General features: G+C 39.0%; 1 protein-coding gene across 1 annotated transcript; it reads right to left on the bottom strand.

Annotated features, from left to right (window-relative positions):
- On the bottom strand, positions 1-24,509 carry smad6b (SMAD family member 6b). Its single transcript, XM_052582154.1, has 4 exons — positions 22,972-24,509; positions 20,167-20,223; positions 18,851-18,928; positions 1-931 (listed from the first exon to the last, which is right to left on the bottom strand). The coding sequence occupies exons 1-4, from the start codon at positions 23,747-23,749 to the stop codon at positions 390-392; spliced, it is 1,455 nt and encodes a 484-aa protein (XP_052438114.1). The 5' UTR covers positions 23,750-24,509; the 3' UTR covers positions 1-389.
- Positions 24,510-25,628: the final 1,119 nt, after the last annotated feature.

The following is a 25,628-nucleotide window of genomic DNA, read 5'->3' as shown; positions in this document are numbered from 1 at the left end:
TTATGCGAATACTTTATTATCAATGTGTGAACGGTGTTAGCTTTTCATCTGGATATTAATAGTATATGAAAACTATACACCAAAACCAGGCTTTTCCTTTTTTTGCTGTATAATTTTTCAAATTGGTATTGAAAGATTCTTTATCTTTATAGATATTTATATATATAATATATAAGCCAAAGTGCGTTTCCCGTTTTTTTCCTCTTGTCCATGTACACATTGCACCATACATAAATAATTACATCGTAAAAATGACTCCAGTATTTACAAGTATAATATATATTTCTTATAATATATAAAACTTTATATTAAATCTAAGTAGATGATATTTGGGATAGTCTGTGGAGTCCAAAAGTCTCTCAACACTATTGAGTCCATGTGTGTATGTGTTATCTGTGGTTGTTGAGGAGGATCTCGAGCCAGCACGGGCAGGAAGTGATGAACTGGCGGGAGTAACAAGGGCCCCAGCCTTTCGCGAAGCTAATGCGCACACTGTTCGGGTCATACGGTCCGTCTAGCAGCTCGGACTCGGCCCCATGCCTGAGCATGGACGAGCGTTCGTAGTCAAACACTTTGATGGAGTAGCCAGGCATCACCTTGCGCACCACCAAACTACGGCTCCCCGGTACGTCCAGGGTAGGTGAGTTGACGAAGATTGGGTGCTGGCTGCGGTTGTAGGCCCAGACTCCGTCTGGCTCTTTGCTGAGGAGCAAGCCATAGCCGATCTTGCTGCGCGTCCGCTGCACAGTGCTGCTACGCTGGTCCAGGCTCAGCTGGCCGAGGCAGAAACCCGTGCCTTGAGGTAGGTCATAGAAAATGCTGACAGCGGGCTGATACACCGTGTAGAGGCGGCCCACTCGTGTCCGATGCTCCCAGTATGCCACGTTACACCAGTGACTCTGCTTGGGGGCGTCAGGTGACAGACTGGCATCTGAAACAACAAAATAGAATGGGTCTGTTAGTAAAAAATACAAGCAGATAAAATTAAAACATTTACTGGCCAAAAGATGGTTTATTATGTGGACTTGAATGCTGCACTGACATGTGCTACCTCAAGAGGGCACTACTTCAAAACTTAATTCATTAGTTGTTTACTTGTATACTGAATGCAAAAGCACAGCTGAGGTTGGGAAATTAAGAAAAAAAAATTGCCCACAAACCAAAATTACATTTTTAATTTGACATTAAAAAATACTTCAGTTGAAGATTTGAGGCTCCAAAACACATGCATACCTGCAATGCACACATTATAGAGAGCAGCCAAACACCCTTTAAATCAGCTCATTTAATTCACTTTCATGGCTTAGGAGTCTGTCTGCAGACTTCCATTTGGAGCTAAACCCTGAGTGAGTTACAGCTCCCTCAATACGTGTCTATCTCAGCCACACACACTCTTAAACGTTTCCAAGTACAATGCGCCACACATTGTGTGCATTTCTGCCCACTCTTTCTTGATCCGGGGAGAAAGCATTTGTGGAAGGGGGATATGGAAAAGCTATGAGCTCATATCCGGCGACAACTCCCTCCCCCTTTTCTATACTCCTCCACATTCCTGTGGGTGGGTGATGGTGGTGATGGCTTGGGTGGAGAGGGAGCGTCCCCTCCCTGCCAACTCCTGCTGTGGGCCTGGGGACAGCTTTCAGCTCCCTAACAATTTAGCACAAGTTTGTGAACCCCTGACCCCTCAGGCTTCACGCTATCAGCTCAGATTAACTTGCACATTGAGTGATGCCATTATTTCGCTCCTGAGAGGCTATTGGCAGGGAGAATTTAAGGGCCAGATCTGTTCATTCAGGGTTGAACAAATGCCCAGGTCATTAAAAAATGAAACTTTTGACATCACTTATTCACCCTAATTTGACAGCCTAAATAAGTAAAAAATTACTTTGGTAAAAAAATAAAAATAAATAAAAGACTTTGAAAAAATGTTTGTATGCTACTCAAAGAGAGAAATTGCAAGGCTTTTGAAAACTAGGAATATATTTTAAAAGTCCTGTAGGGTCAGTATGAACCTATTTGTTGTATAGAATAGAAGTGCAAAACGATTCTTCAAAGGTCTAATTTTGTATTCTGTGTTTATCAGGTTGAAAAGGAATAAATATTGATAGAATTTGCGTTGTTGGATGAGCTATCCTTTAACCAGTGCCAAGATAGACGATTAACACAAACACAAAAACTCATGAACACAAAATAAATAAAAGAAAGAAATGTATTATAGGACAACTACTGCCCATTCAAGCACAACTGTTTAGATGTGTGGAATCAGGACCAATTTTAAACACACTTCTCTTTAGTGAAATGGCCTTTTGTGCTGGGCTCTTGCGTGTTAACATTACATCCTCTTGCAAGGTGGTTTTTCTGCCGGAATGGTCTAATGAAACCATTGCGCTGGCCGTTTTCATCCAAAAACACTTCATGGAGAATGGTGTGAATAAATCATAAATCATGTTAAAACATGGCTTTATGTTAGGTCAATGGAAAGGATACAGGAAGACATGCTTCCAGCTCTGCTGCCTAATCAGGGCTGAATTTGAACTTATACCTAAATCAATGAGATGCAGAAAATGAAACAATGCGGCAGGAAGTTTCACATGGCCGTCTAACATAGAAGTGCTGTGATATGATTAATGCCCCCCATTCTAATGTGAGCCTGAGGGAGAGGGAGACAGAAAGGGGGTGGTTGAGTCTGCGCTGCCTGTTCTGTGGGTTTAAACAGAGGTGCAAAGATGAAAGGTTAATAATCTATTTAATGTTTAGCTTGGGAGCTAACATTTCTCAGCCCAGAGACCGGCCCTTTTCCTGAGGGTGTTGTGCATGTGTGTTCATGTGTTTTAAGTATATTAGAGCTGAAGAGAATATCAGCCAATGTTTGTGTTTGAGAGAGGAGTGTGTATTTTGGCTGTTCTCGCCTGAGCGGTGCCGTGTGAGTGTGTGTCAGTGGAAAAGGAGACAGGGAAGGAAGAGAAGTAATCGGGCAAACTCATTAGAATCTTAGAACTCAAATCCAGCCAGTGCCATCTCTTTGTTTTGCAGATTTACTCTTCCTTTACACTCCCTGCTGAAACATCCAGTCTAAGATTGGAACATGGTAGATGCTTTCTAGTTGGTCAAAGCTGACAGACCATCCTGGACCAGCTACTAATCACCTACCAGTGTTCAAATCTGCTATTCTGCTAATCTGCTATAAGATATTCAAAATGTTTTCTGCAATTAAATTTATGCATTTAGCAGAATTTCGGAATAAGTCCATCAGATAGTGACCAATTTGCAAAACATAAATACATTTACATCAAGTTGTTTTTATTTTTTTAGGTTCATTTTACACACCAAATTCTAAACATTGTGAAAACCCATAAAACAATACATTAAGTCTTTACTTAAACTTACTTAACTGGGTTTTTTTTTTTTTCTAATGATACTGGCAATTTTCTGTTTACATTTACCTATATTATATATATTGCATTTATTTTGTTATATGTAAATTATAACTTATAACATTATATAAATTACAACATATAAATGTGTATATTTTGTACTGAAGAAAACATAATAAAAAATCTAAAACTAATAAAAAAAAATGTTTTTACCCCAATGGCAAATATACTTGTATATGCATACATTTAATATTAACTTAATACCTTAAATTAGTATATAGCTTTTTGGATGCAATGCATTAATATCTTTAATTAAATTTATGTATGTAATGTAGATAATTAAATAGGTTTAGATATTTTATGATTTATTATTGTATACATTTTCTTAATAAAATATAGGCAGTGGCTATTTGCACTGTTTAAAGAGCGACAGATGATATTTACACTAAGTGTAAATAGAAATTAGATGCTATTTACACTAAGTGAAAATCACATATTTTCTTAGTAATACTATATTTACACTAAGTGCAAACAGCCATAGCTTCTATTTACACTATGTAAAAATAGCAGGATTTTCTGCTATTTAGACTACTTATTGCAAATAGTGGCAAATATCTGCACCTCACTATTGTAATGCATTATAAAACTGTATGCTACAATAAAGTATTGAGTTTAAATTATAAGTTTGACTAAAATTCTTAAAAGAATGCTGACTTCTTGTGACAATAAAGTGCTACCTACACCTAACCCTAACCCTAACCCATACTTCATTTTCAAATTTAATACAAAAAGTAATACAAAGGTAATGTAACTTTTTACTTTGCATAAAAAGTAACTAAGTAATGTAATTACTTACTGTTTTAGGGAGTAACGCAATATCGTAATACATTACTTTTAAAGTAACTTACCCCAACACTGATGATGCACAATATAACAAAACTACTCGAGCAGCCATTAGACAGTTTTCCTTGCTAAATATTAATATTGCACAATGTCTGTCATCTTTACATCATCCTGTGCTTCATCGAGCCATTTAAACAAATTCGGCCCACTGCGTGGCAGTGTTTGTGTGTGCATGCATGTGTTCAGGTAGGGGCTGGAAAATGCACATCAGCAAGCGCACAACAAGCAGGATACAGAGTTCCTGTCTTCCCCTTCCCTGGAGGCCTCACTCATGAAGCTGTGAAGAGCCTCTGACAAGCCGCCAGAGCTGGAAATGCAGTCTTACTCAGACCAGGGAAGACAGACAGACGGACGGCACTGCGGCTCTAATCACAGCCAATGATGGTACTTTAGTATAATAAACCTCATTTAGGCTATCGACTGCAGGGAGTAGGTGTTAGTTCAAAGGCGGTGGACATCTAAACTCCTGTACCTTCATGACTCAGCAACAGTTTAGTGTTAGTTAACAACACTTAAGCTCTGTGGGCCCATCACTTTGAGTACAGATAATAACGGCAGACAAAGTGCTAACTAAAGTGAGAACGCCTCAGAATTCTTCAGTTCTTCTCTCTCTTTCGAGGCACCAGGACACACTTCATGAGGGGTGGAAGACAAAAGCTGGGAGCAATTACGCTTCTCTGCGTTCGTTTAACCCCAGAACCTTTCAACAGCTCAGTTTACCCATTAGAAAGGTAGAGTATGTTATTATATTCTCAAAACTGTCTCCGTCGGTGTCAATCTCCTCGGAGACACACGCTGTCAGCGGCTCCAAGGGGATGGCTGCGTCTGACCCCTTCCCGAGCTCAGACAGAACGACTGAAAAAACACAAAGATTCACAAACATGCTGGTGCAAAATTAGTCAAAAATGCACCAGTTGCTCGAGGAAAAGATTATATTAGAGTAGTAAACCGCTCAAATGAAAGCAAACATGGCCAGCTGAGTTCAAACAATGGCGAGGGCCTTGTTGACTTACAAAGTAAGAGCTTAAGGAGGCTGTGAGACTAAAGGTTACTTTGTCAGAAGGCTGAAGTCTTTTATTTAGCTCCTAATTTGTTTTCAGTTTTAATACTAGCCCCTTTTACAAAGCTTGAAATAAAAAAAAAAAAACATGCACACACGCTCAGCTAGACAGCCACAAAGGTATTTCCTTTGAAATTCAGAGCTCTGGTGGACGTGCTACTCGATCAGTAAGGTAAACATGCAATTCACAGTCCGTTCCCAGGCCAGACGGTCACATTCACATCAAAGGACAAAACAGTCTATGTTGGACTGGACGGATTTGTGATATATATACTGTGTGTGGCCATTAGTGGGCAGGGACGTTTTAGGTTATTTACACGTGCAATGAAGAAACGTAGAGTAATGGGAAAAATAGAGAGTTGGATGTTCCCCAGACAAGTCAAGACGAGGAATAGCGTGCTATTAAGGGGTGTTGTTATGAACAATTGTGTGGTTGTTTACGGCTGTCAAGCAACAGTGCAAGGATTCAGCTGATTTACAGTCACAGTCGTGTGTATATTAACTATTTTACAATGTTTGAATGGGGCAAAATAAAGTTTTTATAATTTAATTTGACTGTTTTCAGTCCTGTTATAAAAGTCCTTTACCTCTAGCGTTCAAAGCTGGTTTTGGTCTTAAAAAATTAAGCAGCCCACATGTTTTCAATATCAATAATAGTAAGAAAGGTTTTTTTAGATTAGTATGATTGTGACACTGAAGACTTAAATGAAATGGCTACTAAAAATTTTCAATAAATGACAATATAAAATATATTAACATAAAAAAGTGTTGTTAACTTAGTGTTAAGCTGTTTCGTGTATTTTACCCATTTTGTTTAGGCAGTGCATTATAAGCAAAGACAACAGGAATGGTATAAAATGAATTATGCATGAAAAAATGTGGACCATACATTGATCATATTGTATTTCAAACAATGTCTCGCGTTACATTTTTGCAGATGCACAGGAGCGAGACTTCATGTGAGGTGGAACAACTACAAGAAAAAGAGATTTGGAGGATATGCTCACACACACACTCCACCACACCCCCAAAAAAAAAAAATTCATTTGGGGTGAGTTGGAGGTAATTAACTTGAAGTACACAAAAGGGGGTTGATTTCAATGGCGATGCTATGTGATTATCCACTAATGCTTTTAAAAGCACCATGCAGGGAGGAGAAAAGTCAAGAAAGGAACCGCCTCGGGGTAAACAAACGTCCATAGATCTCTGGGCAGATCCAAAGCGAGAGAAAGATCGAGAGGAAAAACAGCAGCTTGTCATCTCTTCCCACCAAACTACAGGCCCACATCCCTGTCTTTTTCATCCCCTCTAATCCAGGGAATTCTGAAAAGATGAACTCATTCCTCCACAGCACTCCTGCCAGACCCTTTAACCAGAAAGGGAAAGAGACTAGAGAGAAAGAGAGAGAGAGAGAGAGAGAGAGAGACACTGTTGCTTTGGAAATAATGTGATCCTAACATTCATGGCAGCGAAGCTTTCTTGAATTGAACTGAACTGAGAGCGAGCAAGAGAGAGAGAGATGGAGAGGGAGGGAATGGAGGGGGAGTCTGAGTCTCTTATCCTGTGCCAAGGATTAGATTCCCTCCAGCTATTAGACTGTACCACTGCACTGACAGGCAGAGGGGGAGAAGGACAGAGAGTGTTTATGTGAGCAGGAGAAACAGATCGAGAGAGCACAGTGAAGTTTTATGATGGACAGAATTCATCTCTTGATGCCACTCTTGACAGGCCTGAGCATTCTTTTTCTCACTGGGTTCAGAGAGGGAAGCTGGAATTAAAGTTGCTCCCTCCGGCCTCTCTTTGGTTCAGCTCTGATTTTTTAGACAACTATCACTACAGGGCGACTTACAACACACTAACGGGCCACATTTAGGCTGGCGTCTGTACTATCTCTGCCATCAAAGACTGCTTTATCAGCCAGACGCACAAACTATGGCGGCACTCTCACACAGATGGGTTTCTTTCTCGCTCTCCTTTTCTTCCCATCAGTTCATACATTTTAAAGGTTTTACAGTTTTCTCAGGCTCTTTGTTACAATTGCTGTGCTGTTAAAAGTGATGAGACTAACATATCAAACGCGGCAGAAGTAAAAGCAATAGAATCATGCTGAGAGAATAGCTCTCTATTCCATTTCTGAGATTGGATTAAAGATACCATATACACTTTCGTATATATGACTATATATATATATATATATATATATATATATATATATATATATATATATATATATATATATATATATATATATATATATATATGATATAACTATTTTCTGTCATAGGTTGCAACACTCGGCTCCAAAAAACAACAACAACTGTGACACAACAGGACTAGACATAAATTAAATAGTGCATGGTTGCAACCACAATTACCATTATTTATTCAATGACTTCTGCAGCTTTATATTTAGGCCAAAATGGGGCTATGCAATCTTTAATGAAAATACAGAAAAACAATTGACAGCCTGAATTTACAGAGTGCACGCAGATTGCAATGCAAATGGAAAGTGTGTATTTTAATCCCTTCACTATGGCTCTATAGTGTTAATGACGACTTGGTCAAATGTGCGTAAGATTCACACCTCAGACCCATATAAAGCACAGCTTAGCTAGTCAGATTCACTGACGGCCGCTGCTGCCCTGCCTCTCTGGATTTCTTAACACTCACTAGTGTTGACATTTCAACACATGGGCCATCTGAGCCCAGAGCAACAAATGAACGAGTATGTGGTCTCCCCAGGTCAGATCACTGGGCCTCTGCCGTGATTTCCACAGCAGAGTCAAACGGTGTGAAGACCCACAGATCTGTGTACTGATCTCCACGGGTGAGACTTAGCCAAAAGGACTGGGGGATCCAAACCGAATTCCTTTACCATGAGAACAGACGGGGCAGTGTGAAGGACAAACTCCCAGAAATACAGACCATCTACTGCTCGCTTGCAACCTCACACTGCTCCTGCTTCTATATGGGAGTGTGGGATAGATTATTGGTTTGTGTTTGTGTTTCAAGGTGCAAAAGCAGATTACAGGTGACTGCATAGTATTTAAGAAGCCATGAAAATATCCATTACTTATGCCATAAAGATCAGATGAACTCTGAAACCCTTTCACTAAGTACTTATCTGTCATTTAGTCAACACTTTTATCCAAAGCAAATTACAGTACACTCATTATGGGGACATTCCAAAATCTTGCAGTTAATAATTAAATAATTACCAAGTTACACCAAACTGTTAAAAACAACTCTTTAAAACAATATGGATTTCTCTGCCTATATTTTCACTGGATCTAAATATAAAATATTAATATCTCTTACATGTGCATGTGTGTTCATGGACAAAATGGGCAAATGATAGTCCTGTTAATTTTCTCTCTTTTAAGTGCCATCCTTATTGCTATTCAATGAATAAAGATAGAAAAAATACAAATCAAGTGATTATGTTCTGTTAAGTGTAACTTATCAGAAATCCAGACTTTGATCACCGCAAATATTACTGTCATAAAAGATATTAGCCTTACATTAATGGAAAATGGGCTCTGGCAGCTGAATGTTTCACAGCAGGTACAGTTTCAGAGCAGGGAGCCAGGCCAGCGGTTGAGACAGTTCTTGAGCTCAGGTTAATTTAAGGTGAAAGCTGTGTATTTGGATACAGCTCATCTGCAAGGTGATGGACACATACTCAGCTCAGATGATGGCGTGCTATTGATCGGCCCAGTGGATCATAAACACTCAAGTGAATGCATCCTGACAGCCATGCCGTCTTCGCCTTCTGTTTCAGTCACAAAAGCTTGAAGTCATGCAATTGCTGGGTAGCTACACAGCTGCTTTCTAAAACAAAGCAAATTGTTTATGTTACCCCATTAAAAATGCACAAGCGAGCACTTCGAATACTTTGTGAGATATCAAATCTGTCAGCATGGACGAAGAGACAGTTTAATGCTCTAGGGCTTGGCAATATATAGATCAATGTTATATTAACAGGTTTTAATGTTAGTTCTTAAATATATTAAGCGTTTTATAAATACTAAATAAGTAAGCTAAATATTGGTGTTTATCACAGTGTTGTTTAATAAGTGAATCATTTATTTTTATTAACTATTTTTTTTATTTGATTCTACTTCATAACAGTGTCTTTTAAGAACAAAAATATTAATGTATCAAATATAATCTAAATGAAAATAATTAAGATATAATTTTCTACATAAAACAAACTTAGTTTAGAACAGCTTAGTAGGTAAGAAAGAGACTAAGTAAGAAAAACAAAGACACAGAAAGACTGAAATAGCCAAGCACCAATGGCATAGCCTTGAGGCACACCAGTATCCTATACTTTAATAGACACTCCCCCCAGACATGTTTACCTCAAAATACCACTAAAATCCATGAAATACCCCACAATAAGCAGAAGTAAATAGGCTTGTTTGCTGTGGGGTTTCCCAAGTCCTCAATAAGGGCCACTGAGGTATGGCATGAACTCCCCATTGAGGACTGTAATTGCATTTAGAAAGAGAGACCAAACTCTGGGCACAGAGCAAATACGTCCAGTTAGTGCAGATCAACTTAGTGTTCCTCTTGCTCTCTGGTGCTCACAAATCCCGTTTTGTGTCTCTGAGGGAGTCTTTTGTTCCGTGCTTAGATTGACCATCAGGGCAAACTAAAACAGGTACAGTGTGCTTCGTCATACCACTAATCACATCAGAGAACGTGCTGCGGCTAAGTGAGTGAAAGAGTGAGTGATTGCAGTTTGATCGCCAGGCCTGTCTCTCTTGCTATATCTCTATCTCTCTTTTCTTATCTGTTTTGCAGTCATTAGTGTGAGGATCAAGGACTCCTAAATGTTAAGAAAAACAGATGGCTTCTCCTTTAGTCACTACAATAATTTGCCTATTTTGCAATACTACTGGGTACTACTTGGTGAAATATTTTGTAAGAGTGTAAGAGTCAAAAGTTAATTGCATGTCACACCTGCCAATGTCAACTGAATTGAGAAAATATTTTTGCATTTTATATATATATATATATATATATAGTTAATTCTAGATAAGAGGCATTGAACTCCATCGCTTGACTTCTTTAAGAGTATAACAGAAGTCCCCCTTTGTGAGCTCAGCTCCCTCTGACAGACATGTGTATCCTGCTTGGTTATTCTGAATAATATTTCCATAATTTTGAGAAGCAAACACAAGGGGGAAAAAAACAACTCTCCTCAGAGTTCTGGAAAAATCCGAAAATATGCCAGTGCCAATATGATTTAGCCTGACAAGTGTGCACTGCCTTCAACCCTTTTGATTGTAGCACCCGTTTCTAAAACAAGAGAACATCATCACCACTTGGCCAAACTTGTGGAAAGAAAGAAAAAAGAAAGAAAGAAATTGAGAAATTACACATTAAATTGAGAAATTACACGTTAAAAAGTTTTTAAAAATGGTTTGTGACAAATGTATTCAGTGTATCCAGAATAACATTGCATCATAAAAGTACGCACACCTAGATGTACACAAAACTGAAAGAAATGATAAACATGGACATCACAAAGAAAGAATGAAGGTGAGTAAATTCAAATGCACTAAAGACTATAAAGAGTATTATGCCCCACACATTGTGTCCATTTCTCCATGCACACTCTGTGTCTCTCTCTTAATGAAGGTTAATGTGAGGATGTTAGACTCCATGGGCCCCTGCAGTTAATCCACACAGTGCATTCTGAAGGCCAGAGGAATGCGTTGGCTCTCCCAGTTTTAAAAATACTGACTGCCATAGGTCCCTCACAACTGTCAATGTTCCTCTGGGGAGGAAGGGGGAAAACATTCTTTATTTTATTTTAGTTAGGCAATCAAACCGCAGGCCTAAATCACTGCTTGTCCATCCCAGTGCCAGGCGCAACAATTTATTATTAACGTGGATTCTAAACTGGTCCGAAAACAAAACCGGCTTTTGCATCTACTAGTGCCACCTTTTTGCTGGCTACCCTCTGGGCACAGGCCAGCTGAGACCGAAAGCACTGAACAGAGTATTGTTCCCCCTTACACAGCCTTGAGAGGAGGCTCGCTAAAACACTAAACTAACAGTTGGACATTCCATACATTTTTAATGGCATGGCTGCCTCTTTATTTGTTTCCCTAACCCCGTGGCCCGGACTGAATGAATGGCTCTATTGGAGGAGGCAGGCAGGCACAGCGGCGTGTAGGGTGGAGGGAGAGGAGAGATGGGCTACCCCAGCCTTCCCAGAGCGCATTGCAGGACTCGATCGCTCACTCATTACTGGGTGGGGTGGGCTCAGTGAGGAATTGATTACCTGTACGAATGGTCTGCAATTTTATACAAACTCTTCTCTCTTTTGAAATGGACAAAAACATTGGTTGTCACATATACTAGATAATAAATAAGCATGCTTCATGTCACAGTGTAAGCCTGTAAAATAAAATAAATAAAATAATATGATAATAAATAATAAATTCACGTTAGACTAAAAGAATATGCCTGGCTGAAATTGATGTCACATTAACTTTAAAGAAAGAGCTTTACATCTACTGACAAAGACAAAAACATGATAGTCTCAGCAAGACATAAACAGCATAACCATAAACAAATATGCATATCTTTTTCCTAATCTGTTGTGAGATATAATAGAGGTGGGTGACTAATTCAGCTGTCCGCTATTGGCTGATGAGCATTTGTTTGCCTTGTTTATGTGTGTTATGTAAGGGGAAGAGGAAGTCGGTCATTCAGGACAGGAACACACGCTCGAGGAGAGCTGTATAGCATAGCCATGACGGCACAGTACCGCCTGTGTTATATTTACATGCTGTGCATCTCTCCCTCAAAAAAAAAAAAAAAAAAATCAAACGATTGCCAAACAGACACATGTAGTCTCACACACATATACAAATGCACATCCTAACCCATCACCTCCAGGCCGCTGGGCTTCTCTTCAACATTCCTGAGCTTCCCCCTGCCGTCAAAGGGGTAGTTGAGCAGCCCCTGTGCTACAAAACCCAGGCAAGCTTTTTAAAACAGGATGTTTGGCTGAGGCCTCCTTCCCCTCAAATAAACAATCTGCAGAACCTGATTTTCTGGAGGCAGGGTGGAAGTACTCCAGTCACATTATTTCCACATCCCGTATCCTGGAGCACTTGGGGCCCTGGGGGAGTGTGGGCAGGCTCTAGGGCTGCGGTGGAAACCTGAGGCCCTTGTGCCAGGCAACGGGAATAAGGGAGAGGGAGAAAAAAGATAAAAGGAGGGAAAGAGCGAGAGAGGGAGAGATACTGAGGTGAGGGAATATGAGGGGGGAGGGCAAAAGGGTGGCCCCTGCACCGTCCACCCCACTGTGGCTCATTTTTCACTGGCATAGTAACACCGATACAGCAGCAGGGCAGCATGTGTGTGTGTGGGACTGTTCTGTCCTTCTGTAATATGGACTGGCATGGGTTTTTAGGAAAGAGAGTGGAAAAGAATAGCTCAAACTGAAACGGTCCCAATGCAGAGCTGTTTAAACTCTTAAAGTTACATAACTCATTATTCGTAGTTCTGCTGTAAATGACGTAATACAGCTCATGTCCCTTCCATGATCCTAGTTTACCTCAGCGACAGAAAGAATACAGTGTAGTTAAAGTCTTCGCATTGCGTACGTAATATCAAATGTCTAGGATCTGTTCATGATCACTGGTTTAAACGAAAAGTTTAATTAAAACTAAAAAAAAAAAACTTTTTTGTCATCATTTATTCACCCTCGTTTAATGAATGTGTTGGGAAGTCTGAATCAATGTTAGTTTAGTATTATTCATATAATTATTCATATTTTGAATGATCTTTTATATTTTTTTAATTTAGGTGATTTTATATATATTTAAAAAAAAATCTAAAGTTTATTGATCAATTGAGTATATTCTACTTTATTATTATTGTTTGTATTTAAACCTAAACTTTTTTTAATTTAGTTTCTAAGGCAGAACTTCTAATTTTGGTTTATATTAAGTTTAAGTAACAACACCGGTTTGTATATGCAGAATTGCAAATCAAATTTGAGAGTGCAAGTTTGCCTAACATGTTAAACTACACAGAGTACTGGTTTGGCTTCGGAAGACTTGGAATATAAATCATCATTATTTGGCAATATTTCTGGTAATTCCATGATGCTTTTTTGTAGCTTGACAGTACTTGGTCATGATCTCAATTTATAGAAAAGATCAGCATAAACATTCTTTCAAATTTCTCCTCTTGTTTAGTTCTTCTAAATCATAAAGGTTTGGAATGACATTAGGGTAAATAAATCTTTTATAACAGTTCTGTCATCTTTTAAGGATTGACAACGAAAAAAGAATTTGAAACTGTCAAGATATTTTCAAGCATCTGTGAGCCAGCTAATAAATTGAGGGGAAGACATCACATGCCTTTTTAAGGGTTTTCAGAATCTATGGACACAATCAAATCAGTGGTAATCAGCACGCCGTCACATGCTTCGATTACTTTGTTTAATTGTTGGGCGTCCAGATGCCCTTTTCATGCTCTGCAGAAATGAGGTCAGATCAGACCTAGACAGACTGGCATGTGTGTACTGCTGCCAGTTTATCACATAAAAACACGCCTGTTTGTGATTTTCTGATAGGGAGAGTATGTGATTATGCTAGTGTCAGACTATCAGTCAAAACAAAACACACCCTGGCTTGTAAAAGCAGTTTTATGAAAACAAAGACAAGACGTTGTACTATCAATACCGTGATCAACCAGTGGATCTTTGTGAAAGCAATGCTACCTGTTTGGACCGGATTCAGCACCTCTCATACTTTATGATGCATACCCTTTTTCCACTGAAACTGTGCAGATCGGTAGATCTCTGAATCTGCCCACATTGCCGTTGATCTGAGAAAACAATAATAACTGAATGTGTTTCTACATGACCAACTCGCAGAACATTATATTTGTTTATCAACGGTTTAAATTTAGAAAGATTTCATATTTCAATTTATATACAAATAATTTTAATGATTTCAAATGGGGAAAAATAAATGTCTTGGAATTAGTGCAACATATGAGCACCTTGCCACATACATAGACTATAATGGGATTGATCTAGTTTTTCACCATTTAAATTTTGCATTTTTATGTGGTCTTAAATTAAAAACTATACTTGAAGATATTATCCCACACCATGGATTCTGATGATAACTGTTTATTGATTAAAACCACCAGATCTAATGGGCAAAGCAGAGTCAGAGAGGATCCAGAATGGACACCAACACCACTGACACTGTTGATGGAAAAAAAGCTTCGCTTTACAGTCACAATGCTGATCAGTTTGGTCCAGTACATTTGGATAAGACTGTCACTGCTTTCCATTTTTAAGACATACAGCACCGATAGGCCGCACATAGGGATGCCAACCTGGTTGTGGTCTACTCCCCAAAAACAAAGAGGGCAGTGTAAACATCACAAAGCACCAGGAGTGAACCCAGAGTACAATTACAAATCACCAAACCATTCCACTATACCCGATTAAGCCTGTCCTCCTCTTCAGGCCAAAACAGCAATCGACAAACCTGCGTGCACAGCCATCCGACTGTCTTTCCTACATTCTCAAGGAAAAATAAACACAACATACAAAACGCAATGGCACCACAGGGCTCCTCAGTGGGACGTGGGGTCTCTCTCATAGTGATGATACAACTACAGCAAGTTCACACTGTGATTGTGACGTCTTAAAGTAAGAACGTACACGCATGAAAACACATTGGATTTGCTTTCTTTTCCACATATGGTGACAAATTCCAGGGGGGCTTATTAGGGTGCATCTCTCAGCTGTAGCACATCTATGGCTGTTCTGAGAATGATTTGTAAACAGCCACTGGTTTTTCGGCCCCGCCGGCCTTCCACATCTGTCAGATCCCTCATCATAGAGACTAATAATCACTGGAAAAACAATCTCACTGCTCAGCAGCAGGGATGTGCATCATTCAGAATCCACTTGAGATCTTTAAATTCCAGTTCACTTGCTGAATTACTAGAAAATATGATGCAGAGCTGCACTAAAAAATTTGAGTAGAATTTAGTAGAAGAAAGTAGAAGTTATATATATGTATATATATATATGTATATATGAATATATTTGGCTTTCATTTTATAGACCAGTACTATGGAGAATAATTTTCCAGAATACAATTATTTAAATCCAATTTAATATCCTGAGTGTATCCAATTCAATTAAATTTAAACCTCATGAATCTTGACAAAATTGTGCCCACCCTCATGATCATGCTGACATTCTCAGTGAGCATCAGAGGATGAAGAGACCACCTCCCAATACAGGGGCTTGCGAACCACAAAGATCACAAAAACCCCAATATAAAGAGGAAACACAAAATCACATGCATGCAGTTATACAGGAAGCAATGAGATCTACTTCAAAGAACATAATTCTGATCTCCACACGGCCACAACAAGGAGTGAGGAAACAGGTGGGCTGCATTACAACCCAGTCACAGCTACAGAATGTGACTGGAACCACACGCGCACACACATTTTTACAGACACATGAAGCACATCACAACCATATGTTTCGACAGCCATGCTTTGAGAATACAGCGAACACTTAATCAATAGCTGTGCGTAGACACAGTGTAGACGTAAACTGACAAACACAGTTGCTATTAAACGAAAAACTGCGGCTGAAACGCCGAACTATAGACATCCAGATACAAACAACACAAACAGACAGAGATGTACCCAAACACGGGAGCGCAGACATCTCAGACACCAACACAAACACACAGAAATGCAAATATTCACATGGATTCCTACGGAGCCCTGCACATGACATGCAAGAAAAAATAAATAAATTGTGCACACGATTTACTAATTCGTTCCCTCAATATACTAAAACGTGCGCACTATTACTATTGCATTCCCTCGATTGCTAAATCGTGCGCACGATTTAGCAAATCGAGTGAACGATTTTGCAAACTGCGCACAAAATTTATAAATCGAGTGAACGAAATAGTAAATCGAGGGAACGCTATAACGCTATCGTGCGCACGTTTTAGTACATTGAGGGAACAAATTAGTAAATCGTGCGCACAATTTAGCCCACAATTTTTTCCTGCATGTCATGTGCGGGGCTCTGTAGATTCCACAACATGCGCAAAAAAAAAAAAAACGTCATGCACAAACATGCAAAATGCTAAATACATGCAGAAAGGCTTACAGAAACTCAATGAAGATTTGAACTGAAAATCTTAATGCAGTGTGCTTCAAACAAACTCACTGAGGCAGCAAGACATCAAAGACTTATTACATAAATAGCCTCAGATCTCAAGCATCCACAGACTGTCTTTCAAACCTAGACGCCAGATTCTCTAAAATCTCGCCCTAGGGCAACAGGGAGTCTTCATCAGACTCGTTGAGATGTGTTCTGTTGCTATTGTCAAACATAGTGGATGAGTGTTCAGAGCAGGAGTTACACTTGCCCAGGGGGCTGCAATCTCCTCCCCCTCCCACATTTGGCCCCCCGGCCTCACTTTCAAGAGCTTTACTAGTTCCTGTATGTGGGTGGGGTGGGATAAGGGACTCAGGGTGGGTGGAAGGCCATATGTATATACGCTTTTAAATTTTAGCTCTGTTTCCTTTCTTTCTTGCTATACAGGTAGCATAAAGGAAAGGGATGAGATTCCATAGGTGACCCTCCACAAATCTACATACCTTATGTTTAGTGATTTGGAGAGGGTCACCGATGGAATTTTAACAATCTCAGCAAAAGACATTCTTTATAGAGAGCTGTCAATTCAATGCGTCGCAACAAATTATTATAAGCTGTACTAAAAAAAAAAAAACCTGCATGTGATGTATTTTGAATGCTTAAGTAACTAATCTTATCTAACAAGGTTTCCTTGTATGGAGACACTAGTATTAAAATTCTATACTTTGTAAAGAATTAAATGTAAATATTAAAACACTTTTTTTACTCTATAAATGAAATGTAATATAATTTACAGTATGAAAAAATAACATTAATTTCTCAAAAATTACATTTAAAATAGTAAAATATATTTTTTAAATGAGTGTTAGATGATGAAATAGTTTTCAAATCTACAAATTAATTTAGCCATCACAATATTAAACAAGGAATATTTTCCAAAGATTACATCTAACAGTGTTAGTGTTTTTTTAAGTGATCTAAATGCAAAAATAGGGGAAATGAGCATTAAAATTTAAATATTGCCAATATTGATAAAATAAATAAATTGGCTTATAACCAATATGGTACCATATGCATGCTATATATGACAATAAATATATCTAGTTAAAAATGTTCCAGCATGCAGGCTAAAAAGGCCTGATTATGAACCTTCAAGCAAGTTACAGATCACACGAACCCAATCCAGAGAAAAAAAATCTCAGCAAGCATTTGAAACATCATTTGTTTGCGCAAGGAGTGTCGCCAGCCTGTGAAGTGGTGGTGACAGGGAGCATGAAGCCACAAGCTCAGGTAGCTCCTTCTGGGAAAGGGGGTGGATTGACCCGCTCTCTTTGAATGCTATTTCTAGCGCTGCAAAACAAGGCCTTAGCCTTTCTGTCTCTGCGGCCACGATCCTACGCATGCACGGTGCGGTTCCAGTTTTATGAGAGAAGCATGTTGATTTCATTCCTTAAGAGAGGAGTGTTTCATCGACTCAAACCATGACACAAGTTTCTCCTCTTTTCTCTTAGTGTAGCTCTTTCACAGCAATGGAAAAAAAGCCTACTTCGGTCATGATAGAGCCGTAAAGGCTGATATGTGCAATTGTGTGTGCGTGTTCTGTTACGCACCGTTGTGTGCAGAGCAAATAACGTGACTCGCTGTGCTAGGCTTGAGTGTGTGTGTCCCTGCGAGCTTGGATCTTATTACAGTTTGATCCCACTCAAATATTTCTGAAAGAAAACAGAGGAGGGGAGGCAGGCTCTATGGCCAGCCAACACGGCCCACTGAACCTCTGCTGAGCTCACAATGAGAGCTTTATCTCCACCGCACTCTCTCCACTCCTAATGGCCTTTAATGAGGAGGAGCAAAGCACAACATAAAAACCAAATTACCTGTAAAGTTTGATCATTTATTCAAACACACTCCAAGGGAACCCGCAGAACTAAGGACAGCGGAAGGTATGCCTCGCTGTTTTCTTTGCATTTTAGACTTTTACTGAGCACTTAACCCCTTCCTCGCCCTTAAAACGGATATAAAACTATGTCACTGGAATGGCCAAACTCTGAGATTTGTGTGACAACTAACAGGGAACACCCTCTGCATGCTCACTGCTTTCACTTGCAGAAAGGGGGAAAAAGTCAATATGTGGTGCAAGGTCATCATCACAGGCACGTAGCCTTTGTTTGAACAAAGATGTTACCACATGAGCACTCCGGGACTGGAAAAAACAGCAACAAGTCTGACAATGGTATAAAAGGCCATGCTGACACGAAGACTCCAAACAGCCCGAATTAAAACACAGAAACTCGACAATTTAGAACAGATATATTTTAAACTCACCTGAGAATTCCCCTTGGGTGACGTTAGGCGAGCTGGCAGCCTCTGTTTCAGTGTAAGACAGTGTGGAATCTGACAGATCTGAGGAGATAAAGGAGGTCTTCTGGTTAGAGTTTGTTTGTTGTTCCATTTTTTAATTTGATGATACAACTAGGAATGTTAAAAGCACAGCTACCAAGCAACATGCCATGGTTTTCTATTATATAAATACCTACATTACCCTTCAAAAGTTTGGGGTCATTAAGATTTTTTTATACTCTTTATTATTATTATTATACTTATTAATTTACAGTTTTAGAAATGATTTCTATTTCTAATTATTTCTTTTGATTCTTAAAAAATGTATATATATATATATATATATATATATATATATATATATATAATGTTTTAACATAAATATTAATTTTTAAATGTTTCTTGAGCACCTATTTGGAAAATTACAATGATTTCTGAAGGACCATATGACACTGAAGACTGGTGTGTTGGCTAATGAAAATTCACCTTTACCATCAAAGGACAGAATAAACATTTTAAAAAACTGAAAACAGACAAAAACAGAAAACAGTTATTTTATTCGCATAAATGAGCCTTGGTGCACAACTGCACAAAAGATACTTTTTTTCTAAATAAACCCTACGGACTACAAACACTGAATGTTAGTTTATTTCCTTTTTTTATTTTTTTTATTTTTATTTTTTTACATAAAAGCGTATTAACTCATTTTGCTCTGCTGTATAGAATTGTGAAATCTCATTGGTACAGCTGATATGTTGATATTGAGCCAATCCTACTAACAAATAAATGAGTTATCAGGCTGAGGTGTAAACCACCAAAGCATCAGTTCCAGATGGTACCACCTCCTGTCAACAGTGTGCCCGATGTTGAGCTATGGCACTGAGAGGATTTCCCAGCCCAGTGCCAGGCCCCAGCACCCCTCACAACAGACAGGGCCGAGCCCAGGCCGGCTCCAGATTGGCATGCTGAAAATGGGCCCACCGGATACTGGCTGCAGCCTCCACTGGCTCTAAGTTGGTCACTGTGCCTAATTGCCACCATTAAAATTCTTCACGTTGTTCTACTTTTTGCTTCCCCTTTGGCTCTCCGTAAAGCCAGGGATTCAACCAGTGGGTGCCAACTGATGGCACTGGCTTATTTTGGCCAGGTTATTTGGTTACACAGATTATTTGATTAAATTTGCAAGTAAATGATCTCACATCATCTGTTCCCTCAGAATGTCCATGTACATGATCATTTACAATGACATCTTAAATAAATACATATTTAATTAGCAATTAGAGCTTGTATGTGAAACTTACCCAGTGGCTTGTGTTCTTCGCTGGAGGAAAGTCTTGAGTATGGAGGAGGAGGTGACTCTAAAATATAACAGCAGTATGATTACAATCGGAATTAAAAAAAGGGAAATTATGTATGGATATATTATTTAATTTGGACAGGCTAAGTTGGGTGTGTGGCTCACAAAAATAGCAATATATTAATGACAAAACACAATGTAAATGATATGTACAATCTTGTATACAGCACTTTAGAAAATGTATGTATAATTTAGGTCCATATGTTATCTGTATACACAAAACAGAAAGTGCCTGATTTCTGAAAAATCCAAATGCCAGCCATTTAAAAAGTTCCACACATTTCCTTTCTTGCATATTCAGTTGTTTAATATTTGTATTAATATAATACTGATTTGAGATATCAACGAGAGCATACTACTCTTAGTTCTGGTTAACATATTTTCCAATGTTACACAATGAGTTTTTCATATATAAAAAAAAGAAAAAAATCACTGGAGAAAATAAATAAATAAAATCTGCAGATTCCATTTGGTCTAGTTATTTCCTATACAGGTAGGTACTGCTTGTTTACTTCAAAATGCACCAACTTATCTTTTAGCAGCACAGTGTACTTTATATCAAATAATTTTCTATTGTGTTTCTGTAAGCTAACAAAACACCAAATATACCATTTAAAAAAGTAGATTAAAACAACAACACCTTGGATTAATAAGAAAACACAAATATTTAATTGTATTTTTTTTCCAAGGCAAATTTCTTCTGAAGCTGAATAAAACACAAAAGCGGTTATATGTGTGATTCACCATTTAATGACATGGACACCAGTGATGGACTAATACAAAAACAACGTATATAAGCCAGTATAATTAAGTTTTTCTAAATTTCAACACGCAAAAACTCGTTTAGTAATAAAGGAAAACATTACAAGTTTGAAGGCACAAAAGAAAAGGTCTCTGGACAAGTAATGACCTCGCCTCTTGGTCATGGGGGAAAAAATAAAAGCATAAAGTGGACTGTCTCTTTAAGAGTGGCGGCAGTAATTGCCAGGATCCTAAACTCAGTCACTCAGATACACAGCGAGTCAGTCTGGCGCCAGTTGTATGCAAACTGTATATTACCGCCACTCCTTCACCTAAATAGCATGAGGGGTTCTCCTTGGGGGAAAAAAAGTGACTTTTAAAGCACAACTTGAAACTGATATCATTTCAAACCGATAAGTCATTGCAAAAAAATCTTAATCTAGAGCTACAAAAAAGCTAAATAAAAGTATTTATCGCTAAACATTCATAAACAAACCAATTAGTAAAAAAAAAAAAAAAAACACTTTCATTTTAATTCCTTGCTAAATACACTGAAATGTTTGGCCAAACACTGTTTTACGTGATTAAAAAGCACTCACAGACATGGGGCAATGTCTGAACAATAGGATTTCTCTCTTTAACGTCGTCTGTGAAGATTAACCTTGAAAAACCCCGTCAAAACCATTGATGGAGTTAGGAGATTGAGAGGGCTCTGTTGTTCAATCGCATGAAAGAAATACCATCTTCATGGGGACACGCATGAGCGCCTGTGAGCTATGTGTGTCTCTACAGAGAACAGAGGGGAGAGAGAGGGGCTGCTGTCTCCCTCAAGCGTCTCTGCTCTGAGAAACTCCAATAAAACGCTGGGCAAAGAGTGTAATTGTCAGTTTGATGCCTTTGATTAAAAATTATCTCTTAATATGAAAGGATTTATTATGGAAAAACTGACTTATAGCTTGCCAAGTGCCTCAGGTTGCCAATGTCCTCCACAAATGATTGTCAATCTATTATATGAATGCTAGGAATTCTAATCGTTATGTTAGTCCATCAATCTGTGGGATTTTGAAGCATGTGAAGAGTGGTTTAACTAGTTAATCTGCTCATTTGCGTTGTTTGAGACTAAACATATCACAATAAAATCTGAAATTTAGAAACTAACAGGTATTGGTCATTGTGAGCCTTGTGAGAGGAAAGTAGCCAGCGGATGGCTATATTATAGCCTATTGCTAATTACTTTACTTAGGAAAATATCGGAATGAAAATGTACTTGCGTTCCTTAAATTGCTTGGACTTGGATTTTAGATCTTTAAGGCCACACAGCCAGTGTTTACATGAGATCAGACTTTAATGAAATTTTCTAAATCAAATAAAAATTACTGTCTCAACCGTACTACTGGCCTATTTGAGATACAGTCATTTCGAGAATACATAACCCATGCAGGCTACCAGCAGATAATTAATAAACTATGCAGTAGCCTAATTTAATCAATGTCACAGGTATAGCCTACTGTCTTTCAATTCATAAAACCTGCATGAAATACATTTTAAAAACGTCATGCATTTTACATGCAATTATTATGCTTGTATTTTCCTTGATACAATGCAACTTTTATGGAAAATGATGTAGCAGAAAATAAAACCAGGACAGTACAGGGCTGCTACATTGTGGACAATGTGCAAACTGCTACTTTTGAAGTCACTGTTGTCAGTACTTAATAAGCTATTTAAAGCACTGAAACCTAATTGCTTGCATTTTACTAACAGCATTTCTTTTCACACTGAATAGCAAGGCGAAATTCTTCTTTGCTGTTGCACTCATTTTATCAATGGCATTCGGTGGTATATGAATCACTTTAACAACAAAGCTTCAAAGCATCTGTTAGGGGAACCCTGAGGAAAGCCCTTTGGCATAACAGCAGGTTGAAAGCGAAGGCTAATGATGAGAAAATCTAGTCAGTTCAGGTTTTAGACATAGGCTAGGCTACCCGTTAATGGGATTTTCGCTTACCTGGCCCACAGAGTCGGCTATAATGATATGGATTGCAGCACACTACCGGACCGTCCTGAGCTCCGAAGCTCTTGCACTCACAGAGCGCTTTAAGCTGGGCCGTGTGCTGCAGGTCTGACCACCGGTAAAGCTTACAGATGAGCAGCTGTGGAGGAGCCAAGTGGCCGCCTAACCGCAGCTCAGTCCGCGATACCATCACACAGTCGCTCGGCATCCCTCCTTTGGACTCCACGGCTTCCAACAAAGTATCCAAGGTTTTCTCCTTTAGCCTTTTTAATAGCGAATAGGTGGCGGTCTTGAGCTCCTGCTCCATGACGGAGCGAGGTTTCGTCTCCTGGCTCTCAAGAGGACCGGGGTCCCGAGAAGAGCCAATGTTCCTCAGCACGAACTGGCACGAGCCTTGCTCCGGGCTTCTAGACCCAGAATGATGGTCCCGATCTTTAAATAAACAGCAAGTGACTGTTCTACAATCGCTGTCCTGCACAGACCGGGGGCTTCCCACCGTACCCCCATCTTGGTCCATGACGCCCCCTGAGGTGCCACCACCGCTGCTCGCAGTGGGATTCCTCGTACACACTTCCCCATAGTCCACGCCAGGCGACCCGCTCGGGGTCATCGGTCTGAACTCCGTCTTGGGAATTTTCTCTGGGTTGGAGCCAAGCAGATCGTCTCGAGACCCCTCGCCGCTTTTGCCATATCCATCGCCCCCCTCTTTATCTGGAATCAAACGGCTTCTCCAGAGTCGCCGCACAAGACCTGAGCGTTTCGTCCTGAACATACGACAACTTGAAACTCTAGATGAGTTATTTACGTCCAGATCTTAGCGATTTGAAACTATTTCTGAGCTCGTGCAACATTAATGTTGGCCGAATGCCGTGCAGCGCGTGCACAGCCGAGCACCGTATATTGGTGGCAAAACCACAACATTAGTTTTGAAGGCACAATGTTATATTGCATTAAAAAACAGAGAACATCAAACACCCGCAAGGCTACACAGGAATGCATTCATTTTAGAAGAACGCTGTCAAGTAGCCTACATGTGAAAATGTTTGGAAAGTGGCGCTACAGTGCGATGCTTTTTAGATTTTAAATGCACTATGGGTTTAAACAACACCAAAGACATCTGTTGTCAAAATCCAACGCGAAAAACTACACTAGTCGCCCACTCTCAAATGTTTTCGGACTTTGAAACACGTTCAAACCCACTCTTCAACAGCGGGTCTGGTGACATGAATGAAGCTGCTCCTCGGCGAATTAAATCCACGCACAATTCCTCACAGAATTCACCATTGCGATTGTTTTCCACTATTCCAGCGCACTCTTTTTTTGTGATCCAAAAATATCCTTGTGCGTGCGCCGGGGTCAGAAAATGAACAATCCGCGGACTTATAGTGTGCTCTTGGTTCCGTGTTCAGACCTGGTCAAACTGCAACCCAGATCTCTCTCTCTTTCTCCGTTTCTCTGCCTTTTTCCTTTTTTTTCTCCCCCGTCACACACACATACGCGCGCGCACACACAGGGCCCCCGAGGAGAGCGATGGAGCCATTGGCTGACTACCATCATGTGCTAGTCTAGACACTTTGGCGGCTCTGAGCTGCACTGATTGTTGCGCAAACAAGGTTTCAAATATCTTAACTCTTAAAGGCGTAACATCCATCTATTTCTTTTCTCATCATATCTCCTAACTAAGATGATTGTTTATTCGAAGCAGAGGAAGAACTGCGAGTAAATTAGAACAAATGTAAAAATACAAGAATTAGATATTTAACAAACATTTCCAAGATGATGTCAGTGCATCTTTACTCCGGTCATAATTTTATTCAAGAGTTTCAGGGGGGTTGCATGTATCTACAACGGCTTACCTTTTTTTTATTTTATTTTTATAATTTTTTTTTTTAACAAAAGTTAATCTAATTATTTATTTGCATGATAACTTTTGTAACAGCCCTTAACTGCACTGCATAATATATCAAACCACTGAAAGTCTAAAAAGGTGCACTCAGAAAGCTTTTATTTATATTTAGTGATCACTTATTTATTCCAAACGTTATGCTGACACCTATTGCTCTGGATGCATTAGGTTTGTTTATTTTTTATTTTTGTATATTTTCTCATTTTACACACACACACACACACACACACACACAAAAACTACTGGAAAATAAGACTACCTTTGAAAAGAGAGACTTCGCAAAGTGAAGTAAATGGGGTCTCAATGCTATTTCAACACATATTTCTATCGTTATGCTTAATAGAAGTAACTAATTCACTTAGGTGAGTTTTATTCTACATGGAGTTTCATTCATATAAAACAGATTTTTTATGTCTTTATGTTTTTACATGAGTGATTTTACATGAGTGATTGTATATCTCAAAAGTGCTATCCATTTCATTTATCTAATTTAGTTATTCATTGCATTTTTTATATAGCTACTTGAGAACTGCTTTACACAATGTCTGTTTTACACCAGTAACTGCCAAGTTCCTTGTAAATGTACCTTGCAAATACATCCGAATCAAATGCTAAAATAGTTTTTGTTAATGTGATGCAGCGATTGCATTACCTGAACATGAGGTATTTTCAGTAGACTGGGAAGCTTGCAAATTCCATAGAATGACCTCATAAGGCTCTCATTTGGGTGTGAATTCCAGCAATA

This window comes from Carassius gibelio, chromosome B18 (assembly GCF_023724105.1).
Source record: "Carassius gibelio isolate Cgi1373 ecotype wild population from Czech Republic chromosome B18, carGib1.2-hapl.c, whole genome shotgun sequence".
NCBI lineage: Eukaryota > Metazoa > Chordata > Actinopteri > Cypriniformes > Cyprinidae > Carassius > Carassius gibelio.
Note: the sequence above shows the minus strand (reverse complement) of the source record. Positions and strands in the feature narration are given on the sequence as shown.